Source organism: Condylura cristata, unplaced genomic scaffold (genome assembly GCF_000260355.1).
Source record: "Condylura cristata isolate star-nosed mole 26May11 unplaced genomic scaffold, ConCri1.0 scaffold00002, whole genome shotgun sequence".
NCBI lineage: Eukaryota > Metazoa > Chordata > Mammalia > Eulipotyphla > Talpidae > Condylura > Condylura cristata.
The window spans coordinates 82078367-82095471 of record NW_004567103.1 but is presented as its reverse complement, the minus strand read 5'-3'; the positions used below and the strand labels follow the sequence as shown (position 1 = coordinate 82095471).

Here is a 17105-nt window from a genome sequence, read left to right as displayed (position 1 = left end):
TAGTATTTAAAATTGACTGTAACTCTAAAACAACAAAAACAAAACAAAAATAATCACTGTGCAAATTCTATTCATTTATTTACATGTGGGCTAAAAGACCAAGGGAAAAGTAAGACTCTGTTCTGCATTTAGCCCTTCAGTAATGATGCCTGTTCTACCTTAACCTCAGGGTTCTCCGAGCAATACAATTGGCCGGACTCCATCCCGACACACCAGCAGCAGGACCAGCCCCTTGACCTCACCCACCAACTGTTCCCATGGGGGCCTGTCTCCAAGGTAATACCATTTCCACAGAAATGGGGAAACTAAATCACCCCAGTATCTGTCTAGCCTATTTCTAGATTCTTTTAGACCAAGCTTAACACCAAAAAAATCAGTGTGGGTATCAGGAGACTGTAGGATCTTTTTTAAATAACAGCTTTAAGGCCCTCCCTGGTAGCTCAGCGGGTTAAAGCATAACACTAATAAGCTAACACCACCTCTGCACAATTTCGATCCCCGCCTGCCCCAGAGCTGACCCACATGGCGCTGCAGACATCTCCTGGTCCACCTGCTGCTCCCCTTAGCAGTGTACTTCACCCATCTCCCTGTTCTGCTCCCCACTCTGTCTCTAGTGTTCCTCTCACCACCCCTGCACCTCTGGCCTGTACCCCAGTTCTGTATGCACAAATAAATCTTAAAAAAAAAAAAAGCTTTAAGACAAACTGATTGTTGTAAACTATATAAAATCATTTACATTTATGATTTGGAAAATCAAAAAAATTCATTTAGATGTATACATTGCATACCTGTACCAACTAGTTACATTCAAAGCCCCTTTTCTGTTTGATTTCTAATCATAATTCATTTGGGGATCATTAAAAAGAGGTATTTTTTAGTGGGTCAGAAGTTAAAGTCTGCTAATACTTTTTTCTGTATGACTAAAAGTCACTGATGTTAATTAACAATGAATCAGCAGAATCCAGAGTATCATCTTATAGCCCTCCTGGTCCTTGAAAGAGCTCACGAGTTTGATAATTTTCTTCCTGAAAAATTTCAACTAGGTTTGTTGTATTAAATATCATGTAATTTGGGGAAGAACTGTGTTCTTTAGTAGAAATAGTGGAATATTTCTCATAAAAAGGCACCATTGAAAAATATGGCCCTACATTTTATAATTTTCAAATGCCATGTTGAATTAACAAAAGAATTTCTAAGCTGTCTTATTTAATTGATGACATTAATTTTTTTCCCTCCTAAAATTCAGTCTGCTTATTTCTTCTTTTTAAAGTGCTTTATTTTCTGCATGCATTTTCCCCCTTAACAGCTAATGTTTTTTTTTATATGCATTGATTACTTTGCATGATTTTTGGAATTTGCTTTTATATAAATATGCAAATTGTGGCAACGGAACATTAAGTTAGTAGTAGAACTTTTTCTATCAGATAATAAAAGTATATTTTAGGAATGAAACATAGGAATATATATCTTAGTTTAATGAGTAAATTTGTGATCAATTTTTATTGTGATATTGGTAAGTTTGGGTCTATAATTTTTTCCCCTTTTTTAAGGACAAAATAATAGTTTGTTTTAATCAGATCTAAAATAAATTTTAATGCTATGAAGCATTGAAATAATTTGTGGTATATATTTCTAAGAAATTTCTCAGAAAATGTTTTCATGTACCATTCTGTATCATTGGAAAAAATATTTCAAATACCACAATCCTAAAAATTTAGTCTTTGGATACATAAATGCATACTTTTAGTCAAAAGATTTTTCTTGTGTGTTTTCTTTTGACTCTTAGAAATTTGTAAGAAATATCAGTTTAGTATTTGCTAAAATTTTCTTTCTACATAGTTTTTCTAAATCAAGACATTGTAACTAATTCCTCAGGCCTTATTTTTAAATCCTGGGTTACCTGCTACTACTTTAGTATGATAGAAAGCACATAACTTGCTGGAGAAATCTCAGTCTCACTTGGCTACTGTTGCTTCAGCTAATTGCTTTTACACAATGTGCTGCTAGTAATTCCAAGTAGTCCTGCCTTATGTTGTCTCAATTAATAGAAAAGTAGATAAACCATTTTCCAAAAAGGCTGAAGCAGATTTTATGTTTTTACCATAGAAGTCTGGTTTCTTTCCCAAAGAATGCCTCTCTCATCAATTCATGGGTGTAAAAGTAGGAGTTTTCCAGTTTAAACTCTCTTTCTTAGTCACTGCCTGCAGGGTTGAGGAAATGTGGTCTCTCAGTTAACCCAGTGGTAGTCCATTCAGAAACTTGTTCTTTCCAGGGTGATCTTGGAATCATAAACCTTCTAAACTTTTTGATTATTTCATTAACTTACCAACTTCATAGACAATCAAGGAAATGTAATGAGAATTACTATTTTCAGAAATCAAAAGCCAGGGTATGTAAATGAATTAAGGGCTTATTTTCTAGGTTGAAGGCAGACTGTTGATAATTGGTGATCTCCACATGCTTTTTGTTTTTGTTTTAATTTTTTTTATCCTGAAGGTGACCTGTTATGTATGCTCCTTGCACAACAATGGTTTCTTTTAAAAATCACTTTTAATGACTTACTCACGTTGACCAAAATTTACTTTTGTACATTACCTAAATTAATCATCTTTTTTTTTTTTCTAGGCAGCACAAATTGTGCTAATCTCTCTGTTTGAATTGAACACTCCTGAATTTACCATGTTACTTGGTGCCTTGCCAAAAACATTCCAGGATGGTGCCACCAAACTTCTACACAACCACCTCAAGAATTCTAGTAACACCAGTGTGGTGAGTGCTGTGGTCTTGGTGCCTGCACAGATCAGAACCTCCTCTTCAGATCATGTTTACAACTTGCTCCAAGAGAGCTACCAACTTTCTTGTACCCCTTTAGGAGTTTGTGTACCCATGTCTGACCTGGCCATATTCCCAAAGGAATGAATGAACCCAATATTTAAATATGACTTCTTCTTTGTGTTAGATTGTTCAGTTAAATATTTCACTGGGTCAGTCTCTTTCATTCATTGAAAGGTTTTGTTGTATTTTTCTCTCTGCACTGTAAAGACATAAATCTTCAATTGTGTCTTGTACAACTGATGTCATTCAAATCCAAGACTACTTATAAAACATTGTTTTGGTTTATAGTATTTAAAATTGACTGTAACTCTAAAACAACAAAAACAAAACAAAAATAATCACTGTGCAAATTCTATTCATTTATTTACATGTGGGCTAAAAGACCAAGGGAAAAGTAAGACTCTGTTCTGCATTTAGCCCTTCAGTAATGATGCCTGTTCTACCTTAACCTCAGGGTTCTCCGAGCAATACAATTGGCCGGACTCCATCCCGACACACCAGCAGCAGGACCAGCCCCTTGACCTCACCCACCAACTGTTCCCATGGGGGCCTGTCTCCAAGGTAATACCATTTCCACAGAAATGGGGAAACTAAATCACCCCAGTATCTGTCTAGCCTATTTCTAGATTCTTTTAGACCAAGCTTAACACCAAAAAAATCAGTGTGGGTATCAGGAGACTGTAGGATCTAGTCCTCACTCAGATCTTAACTGTATAACCTTGGGCTAGGCTAAGCAATTAGCTTTGTATGGTGAAATGAGTCTGTGCTGAATGTTCTTTGAGATTCTTCTAGCTCTAAGCGCGCTCTAGTACCTTACAGACTTAAAAACTAACATTTTATGCTTTTTCACATAGAAATCATTTAGAAACTTACCACCTATTCTGTAATTGATAAGAATATTCGAAGGTATATTTACTCATCTACATAAGTCCTTTTTAGTTAGTGTACACTAATTCTGGGGTGGTTTCCCTCCAAATGGCCATTCCTAGCAGAATGTTATCATCATGAGCTCACATTTGAAGCAGAGTGCAACTCTGAAAGAGGGATTAAGAAGCAGAGAACTAAAATTGGATCAGCATCTCCAGACTTTCACTGGGCTTATGTGAGCATTGGCCTTCTAGTCTGAGGCAGTGACTTAAGAGGAAACCACTTTGTCTCAGGATCTTTAGATAAGCACTTCTCCATCTGACCAGAGCCTTTAACAATCTCTGCATGGCAGCTTTTAGGGATCCCTGATGTGCGTTAGGTTCCCGTGGCTTCACTCCAATAGTGGGCCGGATCAGAATTTTTAGGAAGGAGTGCCTTGACCTGTAAGGGTCACACATGCTGTCTTTGTGTGTGGCATCATTAAAAAGAAAAATCAGGGAGCTGTTATTCTAAAGTTTGCTGATACCATGACCTTAAAATTATGAGAAAGTACCCCAAGTATGCCATTTCTTTATAGCAGTAGAATGCTATCAAAATCTCTGTGCTTTCAAATTTAGATTTTTAAATGATTGAGACTGTCAAATGCCTTCTTCCTTCCCACGGAAGTTCTCTTATATTTTGGATAATTTGAGGTTATCCTATATTTTTTGGAAAAATCTCAAACTTGGATTTTTTTCTTGGTGAACCAGAGTAGTTTACATACAGTTTTTATTGCCTTAATTTGATTCGCCAAATAGTCCCTCTATACTGCATTGGTCTATGTTGACATGGTTTCAGCAGGCTATTACAAGTATTTGAAAGCAGAAACTAGTGAAAGTATGCCTGACTTTCCCTGGGTTTGACTGACACCAGACCAACTATTTTTTGTTTTTAGTTAGTATATCAAGTATACAGTTTGTCATAATATGACTGGGACCCAGGTTGGCAGTAAAATTTTAGAGTCATTATTCCTGGTGAGAGAGAATTTTATGGAAAACTTGTATTTGCTGAAAATTGCTGCTTTTGTCCAGAAATCATACTTTTGTAATGCTAATTTGGAAATCTCTTCTCCCATAATACACAACTTAGTACATCTTATCTTTCAGTTGTTTTATTATTAGGGTGGCAGATTCTTTTGGTAATAAACAAAAGATAACACTTAAGTATTTTTATGATTGTGCCAATCAATAATTTAAGTAAAAGATTGTTGGGGATTACTAGCCTCATCCACCACAGCTAAGAATTGGCTTGGTGTTAATCTTCATGAATTCTCAGATTATTCAAAATTTTATTTTTCCAGCTTGCCATTTATTCATAATTGTCCAGATTTACTTTTATAGTTAGGGTCATAGGTCAGTAGAACTAATGGAAATATTTATTTTCAATGTTAAAAAAATCTAGGTGTAGCTTAAATATTTTCTTGTCAATAAATCTTCTTTAGGGAATTATTTACTTATGTAGTTTTGGTAGATCTTTAAAAATAAGCCCTTAGTAAGTGCATAAATAAACAGATGGCTTTAGCTAATTTGGCAAATTTAAATCATTGGGTGAAATGATTTTTCTCACAACTAAAACTCCCCAAAAGTAAGAAATACTACCTTCTGTCATCATATCACCAGAATATTCAGATCATTTTCATACTTCTATCAGGAAAATTATTTTTTAAATGAGCTCTTGCATTTAATTGGAAAGTGAACTAGATCACCATATTCTAAGGAGAAAAAGGTAACTTCCACAGTACATAATCTCAGCTGTATTTATGAGCAATGCTCTTGGTATCTTAATTTGTGACCTGCCATTCTTTAAATCATATTGACCCTATGAGGTTAGTTTTTTATTCCTGAGGGGAAAGTTATTATCCATGGTTTGTTTTGAGTATCAAAATGAACCGGGTTTTTTTTTTTTCCCAGTCCAGGAATTCTATACCTGGTTCATGCTGGTAAAAAGGAAATAATCTTAAATGTTGATCAAATGTAATTTTCTAACTTAGAGTTTTTTTCAGTTGCTAGGGGGAAATCATTTTAATCAACCCAATAGTATTAGTGAAGCTAGAGCAAACAGGTTAAGCTTTGGTGAAACTTCCATTAATCATTATTTCTGTGTGAGGGAGGAATCACTATAACTCCCACCTATTTAAACAAATACTACTTGGTACTTGGAGAGGGGATTTATAACCCAGAGTTCTTCATCATTAAGCTCATATTTATATATTTTAACCCATTTTGCCCAGTGTAATTGAGTGAAACAAAAAACAAGAGTTGCAAGGGGGTTTCAGAAAACACATGGTGCCCATTCCTTTAAAGATAAAGTACATGGCAGCTCTTACCCCATCTACTTTATATTCTTAGCAGAAAGGTTGACCAGCACTGCACAGAATAGCACTACATAGATAACATCTGTTATCCCTAGTAATAAAAGGTATTTTAAGTGGGTTTTAAATTTATCTCATCAGAAAATAACAGTATTCATAGACTCAAAGTGGAGACTAACTGGGAGCACCAGGATCCCACAGTGAGGTAGCAGGGCATATGCTTTGCCCAAACTCTGCCTGTTAGCTGAGCTCCAACCTTAGATGGCCGCCCCATATTCATCTTGTACCCCAGTCCCACTTAAACATGTGACTTAGAAAAGGTCTTTAAGCCCTCTGTGCTACGGTGACCTCATCTTCACACTTGATTTTCCTTAAGAAGTGCCCTCAGGTGAAGATTACCACTTTATGAATCAACGTGCATGCCGGTAGCAGGCAGCACACTGTTCCATAGGAACGCTGTCTCTAGTTTGGTAGACGTCCCTAGGTCTCAGAACACATTGCCAACCACTTCAGCTCAGCCCTTTCCCGAAGTTTCTGGTTCAGTTAGTTTGAATTGCAGCAGTAGTTAGAAATCTCTGAGGGCCTCACAAGTGGCCCTCACTAAGTGAGATCTTTCAAGCAGGAGGAATACTTGTGTTCTCGGGGGAATTTTAATTCTCAAATTACGGCATATGAGTGGAAGAATTTGATTTTTGGTCCCCCCTCTCTGAGCTGACCTTTTGAGATGTGGCCCCTAGCCCTGTGAAGGTGCTGTTACTGTTTTGAGGGGAATTTCTGTGGCAACCTCCGAACACCCTGTGACTAGACCTCAGCCTCAGGAACACACTGTCATGCTGGATAGTGCTGGTCTAAGTGGCAGGTTTTCTGCACCTTCCTGCTGCGGTCCTTCTGGACCTCTGTGAATTAAGGCCCATAATTCCTTCTTTGGGTTTTTCTAAATAATTGCTTGTGTTACTTGAAATTGAACATCCCTATTCTCTTGTGTGTTTGCGCTTATAATATCCTTCTCAGTGCACATGTGTACACATACACACACACTTGAAATCTCATGTGACTTAAAAATGTAATACATGATTGAGAGGGATAGGAATAAAACATTTTTATTGAGGACAAATTGTAAACAAAATGTGTTCTTTTTCTCTGTATGGTAGAGTATTAATTTTGTTCCAATTAATTTTGACAGAACTTTGTCAAAGAAAGAGGAGACGCTAAGACATTTAAGCTATAGCGTTTTGCTCTCTCCTCCTCGTCCTGCTCCTCCAACTCCAGCCCCCTCCCCTTTGTCTTTTGTTTGTTTGTTTGTTTCTGATTTTCCTCTTCTGATCACTGCAGTCGGTTATGGGGTTGGAGTGCCGATGGGTTATCGAAGCACCCACCTCCCTTTTCTCAGCCTAACTCCATTCCCACCGCTCCCTCCCACAAGACTCTCAGGCGCTCTTACTCTCCCAGGTAACACGCTACCTGTTAAACTTGTCTGAGGTGTCACAATATTATTCCATTTCCAAGGTCGTCTCAGGTCATTGGAAAGCCTCTTAGCTGCCTCTGTCGTGACCCTTGCTTTGGCTTAGGTTAGCAGGAGTACAGCCTTGGTGAGAAGTGTGAGCAGGTGTGTGATCCTTATAGAATCTCACAAATATGGCTCCTACTGTGTCTCTGGAGCATCAACTGAGCAAATTCATCAGCATCTGTTACTAGGAGCCGCTCAGTCCAGTGCAGTACTCAGTCCCCAGGCAATACTCAGGCAAAGCTGTGGAAACAAGGCAAGGAAGAGTGGGTACTTTGTCTAGCACTGTTTGTAGGTGTGCAAGGCATTCCCACTGAGAAGCAGATGAGACCTGCTGCAGCTTCTCAGACTGCACCTGTAGCTCAGTGCTACCATGGGGTACATGGACTGAATGCTCTCAGTGTGATACTCTGAGGACAAGATCCAGAAAGGCAGCCCCAAGAGGTACCTTGACTGCTGTATCTCACAGAAGGTGTCTTGCCTCTAATGGAGGGTGCTTGGTACCCTCACAGGCACTGGGATGCTGTCCCAGGAGGTGCTGGGGCTTCCTTCAGACATGAAGACGGTAAGTGTATGTACAAAGTGGGGTCTGTGTATCCCTACAGGTACCTGCTGGAAGGTCTCTTCCCCTCTTTCTATAAAGGTCTGCAGAGAAGAGCATCCCTTTCTCAGAAGCCTGAAATTGCATGAGGAGAACATGGGCAGTCCTCTTGTCATCCTCTTGCTTTGTGAGATGAGATCATGCCCTCTGTGCTAGGGTGAGGATAGAAATAAAAACAGCCTGTTACTTTTGAATGCTTCAGTGATGGTTTTGCATCGTTTACATTCCTACTTCCGTATCCTCAACATGATCAAGCTGTTCATAATAAACAAGTCAGCTAAATGTTTTAACAGCATCTTTCTTTTGAAATTCTTAGTGTTCCAAAAGTACAGACTCCTATAATGACTGTTCCTAGCTACACAAGGTTAGGGCAAGGGCGTCCCAGCACTGAGACACCTGTTGTCTTCAGTGTCGATAAAGCCTGTCACTGCTCTACTGCTCTTTTAACAGTTGCCGTGCCTCAAAATATAAGTCCAGTTTATTGACTGACTCTCGGTGTACTGATCTGTGTGCCCTTGTGAGCTCTAAGTTTCACCCCGAGTCAGTCTTCCCATCTGTCCCCTGAATCATCTTTCATATGTGCACAGTATAGAGCTAATATTTAATATATCGTTGGGGCCTCTGTTAACTATCAGAGGGGCAGAGCTGACCTAGAAAACCTACTGGAAAGAGGTTTTACACTTAGAAAACCTACTGGTTACATAAAGCCAAGATGAAATCTGTGTTTCTTTTGTTCTGTGCCAAATCCCTAATGATTTCATAATGAGGAACAATTTTCCCTATTCCATACCTAGTATTTTGAAAAAATGACAAGAAAATCTCAACACGTAAACCTTTCTGTCTCTGGTGTCTCTTTTCTAGAGAACCTCAGGCATCTCCTTACCACAATGCAGATACCTTGCGACAGGCCAAGTCTAGAGCTTTATTCTGATTGTTGGTGACACAGCCTGACCTTAGGGCAATGCTTTCACCAATTGAGCAACAATTCCTGATCTAAAGTATCCTAAGGAAACCTTTCTGGAGCCTAATGTGTGATTAGGATTTACAGAGAGCCAGGACCTGGCCTTTAGCCTAAAGGATTATGTCTCTGAGCACCAGGACAGGGTGTGGGGGCAGGAAACAGACTGGGATTAATGGAACCAAGTTCCCTGTACATAAAGCTGTATATTCCCTTGGCTGTTCCCTATACATTGCTTGTTAGCATCCATGGAAAGTTCCCTTATCCTATGAAAAATAAGGCTTTATGGGTATTGATTTGAATAAAACAACAAAGAAAGTAGTATTATCTCTTTCCACTAGAGGAAAACCAAGATGTCTCTCACCTGGAACTCACAGTTTTAGCTTCATACCAAGGAAATACTTCAGACCTTAAGCTAGTGAGTCTAAAAGAAGTGTTGCCACAGCTTGTACTGGGTTATGCCCATCTCCTCCTAAATTGGAAGTCTGTGTTAGTTTACTAATTGAAAGTAAGAATGGGGAATTTTAGCTGGCAGAATGCTTTATTTTTCAAAGAGGCTATTACAATGCTGAAGTTATGCTAACTGAAATGAAATATTTAGGAGGTTCAGATTAACTGGAGGAATTATGTGAAAGCTACCATCATCTGAAGCGACATATGGAAAATAATATTGTGACATTCCTTAAAAGCTCAGCGTTCCGCCAGACTTGCTCTTGTCCATCTTCCCATTCTTTCAGTTGTCTTTCCTTTTGCATGGGCTGTGCTGTTGTTTTCAGTTGTGTGGTTAAAAGTATTTTAAGGCATCTTTTTGCATCTTGTATACATATTTTTTGTTTAAGTCATACTCAGTCGTAACATATAAAAATTAGTGTGTACTGGTCAGATGTATAAATGCCTTTGTTCATACATAAGCAAGCATTGTGGGGATCTACAGTGGAGGGGATAGGGAACCCCCATGCTCCTCAGTCATGCTTCCTTCACATTAAAGGGGTATTGCCTCATAGCCAACCTTATGAACTTACAAGGAGTTGAAATCTTGAATGCTGTTCAAGTTTTTACTCTGCCTCCTGTCATATATACATGGAATTTTACCTGTAAACGTGTTCATGTTCACATTTCTTTGTTTGATGCCAGAGCCAGTCTTTGAGTTGGCGCATATTTTTGTGAACTCTCCAAGTACAGTTGGGTGTGTATTTTCTTTCATCAGAGAAGAAAAAGGTTCCATCTGGGCCAGTTTTGTAACTTGAGGCAAATCTCTTCCATCTCTGAGTCAGTTCGGATGTGGCTCAAGCAGAACCTAGCTAGCCTGTAGGGGTCTAGCTACCCCAAGTGAGAAATGTCCAGCTCTTGTCTTGCTTACCTGCCTAAATTATAAAAAGAGGAAAGGTGGTGGAGAGGCCTTAACAGATATTACCTGTTTTTAAGTTACAGGGCACAACTCCTGTGGAATGTAGAAGGGCGATGTGTTACCCTTTGGAAGGGTTCCCACCAGTGGGCATCTCGTTTCAGTTGTTTCTCTTTAGAGGAACAGAAAGATTGCTTTTCTTTTGCCTTAAGTGTTAAACAGTTACTACCTCCAGCCATGAAGCCTCTCTATAGCTCAGACTTTCTGCAAGTAAAAATAGACCAGTGATTTTAATCTTTCCTGGAATATGCTCCTGAAACAAATGGCATTTAAGCTAAGTTAGTTTTTGGACTTGTCCTTGCTTGATGTTGCTTCATGTTTTGCTTCCTTTGTTCTGGTGTATCCATCCCATGTTTCCCTTCGATTTCTTTAGTGAGGGACAGTGATGAGTTTTGTTTAGGGTCTTCTTTCTGTTTCAGTGCACTGTGGGACATCTAAAAACCACTTGTTTACACACTGCATTATACCAAACGGCCATTTCGGATTTTTACTTTATGTTTTGCTACCCTAAGTATCTATCTGTTTGACATCATTTTTCTCTAAGGGAAATTACTTCTTGCTTTTTTGAAGTGTTTTCAAAAATCCATCTAGGAATGTGACTCCTCTTGATAAGTCTGCTTTTACTATAAAACTCTTAGTATAAGTATCTAGAAGGGTTTTAGTCACAACAAGTTGATGGGTTAAATGACATGAGAGGCTCAGAAGCCCATTGGTAGGTGGATCTGAATCTAAGTGATAGGGCTGGTTTTTAGTTTCTAATGATAGGGTTGGGTGTTACAAGTCTCTGATACTTCTTATTACAGTGGTTTGCTTGGCTTCTCTGAAATTGGCAACACTAGCTTCATTTTGAAGTGTCCGTCCCCTTCAATTTTGTACATTTGACACCAGTAACAACCAAGCAAGTTTTTTCCATCTGCAAGAAATGAAAGTTATTTTCCACTTTCATTACCTCGTACATTCAGTCACCACTTGTCACTCTTTTAGTTCTTGCATCCTCGTGGTAATTGTTGTTTCCCACTGGTTCTTAACTGAGTGTTTGAAACCAGATGGGACAAGGAAGATGTGTAATTGTCCAGTGGTGGTGCTCTAATAAACCTGTCTCCTTTTCATTCCAAATCATCTAAAGAAACAGAATAAGTCCATCTTACTTTGTAAATTACTGGCAGTAATTTATGCCCACGACTCAATTATATATATATCTCTATGTTTGTTCTTTAGCATGCTGGACTACGATACAGAGAATCTGAACTCTGAAGAAATCTATAGTTCTTTACGAGGAGTTACAGAAGCCATTGAAAAGTTTAGTTTTCGAAGCCAAGAGGACCTGAATGAACCAATTAAACGAGATGGCAAAAAGGACTGTGATATTGTAAGTATCCCCAGGCTAATAGAGAGCTATATATCAATTCAGTGATAATTACTGACTCTTTAGTGACACTCAGTCTGTGATTACTGAGTTTCATTATTATTTTTATCCTATAATTCAATTAGAATTAAGAGGCCCAAAAGACAGTTTCACAAAACTTCAAATGAACCTCAGCTATCTTTTTTTCTCACTTTACTTTCATCTACCCAAGGCATAATTTTTTTCCTGGAATGCAATAAATAAAAATAGTGAGCCTGAATCAGACACTAACATGACTCTCTGGGAGCTCTAGTTTCATGCAGAGGCAGGCAGCTAAGTAGGAGATGGTGATACATTACATGTGGCCAGAGTTCAGCACTGAGGAGACTTGCTGGGTCAGTCTGGGGCTTGAGAGGAATCACAGAAGGTTTAGTTCACTTTTTGAGCAGAAGCATGAAGGTCAACAGGCATTTGTCAGGTCAAGTGGGAAGGTTGTAATCAAAGCCAGGCCTGAGAGAAGACAGAAAGATGGGAATAGACATAGTGTAATTGCCCCTTGGCTGAAGTTGAGGGAATGGGCATGTCATCTTAGTGAAGTCCAGGAAGCTGCTGCAATTGCCAGCGCGGGAAAGGTGATCACATTGGAGGAATTTCCAGTCAACATCTTGACTTCACTCTGCAGTCATTGGAACAATGACCAGTCCAAATCCTCCAAAATTCTTTGAAGAATTTTTAACCAGGGAAGTGGGTGGTCACGGTTAACATTTTAGAAAGCTTGCTTGTCACTGAGACAGAGAATGATTTTGGAGGAAGTCAAGTTTGGTCAACTTGAACAAAAATGGAAAGTCAGAAATCTCTGAGTAGGAATTTTAAGTAGATGCTGAGATAAATATAGAAAGAGGAAAAATATATGTCAGCCCGTTTGGGATATAGTGATCTGTTTTTAATATATGGACTTGCAGGACCTGTGAAATATCCAAGCAAGCATATCCGTGAGGCCTTTGGATATGCCATTCTGGAGTTTAGGCTGTCAGTTTGCACTAAAGGTAGAATTTTGAGAGACATAGACTAGTTCCTTGATGGTAACTAAAAAAAGTGAGTGAAATTATAGTTTAAAAGGGCAAAATCCTAAGTAAGAAAAATGGGAAAAAATGAATTTGGAGACCATAATAGTGTGGGCTCAGAGAAGTTGGGCCTTAGAAACACTATACTAAATAATCCAGACACAGAAGACAAGTACTGCATGATTCCACTTATCTGAGGTATGTAGAGTAGGCAAATTCATAAGAAACAGAACATAGAACAGAGTGGGAGTAAGGGTAGGGAGAATTATTCTTTAATGGGCAAAGAATTTTGTTGAGGAAGATGAAAAATTTTGCTCAAAATACTACATAATGGCGATGGTACTATAACACTGAATGTTTTTACTGCCAGTGGGTTATATACTTAGGAATTAAATGATTGATGCAATCTAAGTGTATTTACCACATTTTGAGACAAACATATAAACTTGAAATGAGATAGATATGTCTTGTCAGTACAAGTAAAAAATTTACCATAGAAATTACCAGTATTGTAACTCCCTGGAACTGTTAACATTTTTATTATTTAATCAGATGTCTGTGGTGAAGAACAGTTTGCTCTATTCCCAGCAGGCACCCACATTTGCTCTGTTATAGTATCTCCCTGTAAAGGAAACCAGACAGATCATTGTGCCTCAAAAGAGAGAAATCAGAGAATGAAGGGACTCAGAAACAGCACTCAGGGGCCACAGGGCCTGGACTTCAATCCGTTGAAGACAGAACTCAGAATATATTAAGAAAAAATACTCATGAAATACTGAAGCCTGTTTTTTGATCCAGTGTAAAGACAAATATGAAGATCACAGATATCCAAAGGAAGAATGCTTTCTCTGGGGAAGACTGAACTCTCCATTGTAGGGATTATAGAGCATTATTGGGCTCACCGCTTGGTGAAAATTCATACAAGGAATTCAGTGGTTAGGTCACATTAGATCCTGTGAGAGTCGTCTCTCTGCTATGTTGTATTGGGTGTTAGTAAGGAATCCCATATTTTGTGATGACAATGATAGGTGAAATGCTCACACTAGGATTCCTGAGGGGTTGGCGTCAGAGGTCTATGGTCTTCGTTCTCCAGGGACTCTTCAGCATTGCATGTTAGTAATCTCTCAAATTACCAGGCATTATTGACTTTACATGTAAATTAACGATTAGATGAAAATATAAGCACGTTCAGTTTCCTTTCAAATATTTTGTGAATTAGGGATTACAAATTGAAATACTAGTAACTGTCTTGTCAGTGGCCAGATTTCAAGAGTCTAATCTCTGTCTCTGCTAGTACTTGTGCAAATTTAAAGGTGAAGTCTGTTAAATGCCCTTAAAAGGGACTGATGGTGTGCTGTGCTCTAGGTGTCCCGTGATGGTGGAGTTGCCTCGCCTGCCACTGAGGGCCGAGGAGGCAGTGATGTTGTGGAAGGAGGCAGAACAGCTCTGGACAACAAGACCTCCCTCCTTAATACCCAGCCTCCACGCGCCTTCCCAGGGCCCAGGGTGCGAGAGTACAATCCCTACCCTTACTCAGACACCATCAACACCTACGACAAGACAGCCCTGAAGGAGGCTGTGTTTGACGACGACATGGACCAGCTTCGAGATGGTTTGTCTTTGTTTGATGACACCCCTACCTTCCAGATGTACTTTCCATGAAAGTCAGGCCAGTGCTGCACATACCAGTCAAATGTCAATGGAAACATGGGGCCTGTTCTGCTTAGTCACTTGTTTAACAGCTACTTACAGAGCTCCCACTGTGTGCTTAGACTCAGATGACACAGTGCTCATAAGTATGTACAGTCCTTGCCCATTCAGAGCTTGTCATCCTGCTGTAGAGGTTGTTGTAAGAAAAGCAGTCACACAGGTGGCCTAAAGGTACAGCAGTGACCACTGGGCAGTAGAGGAAGGCTAACCATTCCTCCCAGGGAAACCTGAGGATGTCTGAAGGACGAGGAGAGGAGGCTCTTCTGAGTTGGCAAGGCACCACATTTATAAAGCCTCTGTCATATACATTCCCAGTTATTGAGTCTAGACGTCATATCCTGAAGCCCTTCTGAAGGACTTCCCTCTCTCACACTAGTGTTTTAACCAGTTTTGACAGAACTGTTTATGTTGATGACTTCTCCCCTTCCGAGAGAGGGGATCTGACATACTGAGCACTGCTGTGTGCTTGGTGCCAAACTAAGTGCTTTACATCTATTCTTTTATGGAGATACCGTGGGTTGTTTCATTTTACAGATGAAAAACTGAGTTTCAGGCAGGTTAGGTTACTTGTCCCAAATATTAAATTTGATATGGAACAGTCTGGTCTTTTCTGACTCTCATGTTAAGTAAGACCAGTGTCATGATGGTGACTAGTAAGTATGTGTTTGCAGAACTAATTTTGTGTTGTTGTGTTTTTTTTTTCTTGCCTTACTGCCATATTTACATTTGGTTTATTTCAACTTAATCAGTTTTTAAAGATTATACAAATCTGTTATTCAATTTCCAATGAAGCATTAAATTAGAACCCTGCATTAGAACTCTTAAGACCATTAAAATTCACTGATTGCCCCCATGAAATGTATGATATACTGGGCTCAGGTGGCAGATGACACACAGTCCCTGTCCTCAAAGAGCTTGAGCCCTGTTGGGAAGCATTCATTATCTCCCTAGTAAGGGCATGTTGGAGGCAGGTGGCCATTCTGTTGTGGCACCAGCCAAGGTGGACTCTGTCAGTGGGGCAGGAAGGATGGACTCTTGAGATGGCAGAGGAGTCCTTCAGTTGTTTGAAAGCAGAAGTAGCTTCAGAATTTGGAAAGCATAATCCCTTAGCAATTAACTGCTTCCTGCCAGTGGCTGAGTAGAGACTAGGGGTCTATTTCTTTGGAGTTTCCAGAGTGCTTGCTAGTATTTGTACTCTGGAAGAGTGGGCTCTGTTGCTTCTACAGTCAGTATGTCATTTCTCTTATCCATTTGTTGGTCTGATTTCAGACAGAATTGAGATTAGGCTGTTGGTTGTTACTCATTTACCAACTGTATGTTAAAAAGTTTAAGAAAAAGGTGGGATAGCAGGAGGAAACGAAAGCTCTTTAACATTTCAACTCACTTACTTTTGTTCACCAAACTTCCAAGCTAAAGGAATAGGCAGATGCAATGTAAATAGCCCCAATGATTTGCCTTTGTTTTTCCATCCTTTCTCTTTCAAATGGATATTCAGAGTTGAGGTCTTTTTAACAGAACTGGGAAAGAGAAAGATGTGCCTTCAGTGCCCTATGCCCCCTAACCTGAGACAGGTCTCTGCAGTGGTTGTGGTGGATGATTCTGGCAAGTTCCTCAGCACATGAATGCACCACACACCTGACTGGTGTTTGTTACTGTGCCAACCACTAAACTTGGGCTGCTTCAGAGGGAAATGGAGGCTCAGCAATCAGAAATGATAATGAGGAGGACCTTGAAGACTGTAAGACTTCAGTGGATTTGATCTTGTAAAAGACTTTTCGAGCAGAAAGGCTGATATAGGACTGGCCATGGGAAGAGAATTTGGAAAAACAAAACAGCCAAGGAGGGACTTTGCCCCCCTCTTAGTGTGAAATAGATAAAGGAAGCAGCACTGTCTCTTCTCTCTGAAATGGGAGGGAAAGAACGGGCATTTGGAGACCCGATGCTAATCTTCACAGTTAGTCTAGGGGGATGATTTGCTGAGAGGGTGAGGTTGGGGCAGCAGAGAGACACAAGGGGTTGGTGGGTGACAAACAAGGGACAGTAGTCACCTTTTCCTCTGGGAGATGGGGGGCCCTGAGGGATGGCTGAGCACCACTGAGGATGCTGCTGTAGTGGACATCGCCATAAGAAGTGACTTCTGTCTGTGTGTCTCACAAGTGCCCATTGACCATTCTGACTTGGTGGCCGACCTTCTGAAAGAACTGTCCAACCACAACGAGCGGGTCGAGGAGCGGAAAGGTGCCCTGCTGGAGCTGCTCAAGATCACCCGGGAAGACAGCCTGGGCGTGTGGGAGGAACATTTCAAGACCATCCTGCTCTTGCTGTTGGAGACACTTGGAGACAAAGATGTGAGGACTTTCTTCATTCCTTCTGTGTAATGGGGTTTAGAAGTCCTTTTCTGCTGGGCTTGGCTTCTACTTTACTTCCTGTGCCATGCTTAACTTTTAGATCAGAACTTTTTTCAAA

At 39.8% G+C, this 17105-nt stretch overlaps 1 protein-coding gene across 5 annotated transcripts in view; it reads left to right on the top strand.

Moving 5' to 3' along the window:
- Nucleotides 1-17105, top strand: part of CLASP1 (cytoplasmic linker associated protein 1) — a 261001-nt gene that overhangs the window by 217578 nt on the left and 26318 nt on the right. For all 5 annotated transcript variants that reach the window (XM_012727152.1, XM_012727132.1, XM_012727159.1 and 2 more), the window contains 5 exons: nucleotides 2626-2769; nucleotides 3290-3396; nucleotides 11739-11889; nucleotides 14295-14541; nucleotides 16797-16987. In XM_012727152.1, coding sequence (XP_012582606.1) covers nucleotides 2626-2769; nucleotides 3290-3396; nucleotides 11739-11889; nucleotides 14295-14541; nucleotides 16797-16987 — 840 coding nt within the window. The remainder of the gene's footprint in view (nucleotides 1-2625; nucleotides 2770-3289; nucleotides 3397-11738; nucleotides 11890-14294; nucleotides 14542-16796; nucleotides 16988-17105) is intronic.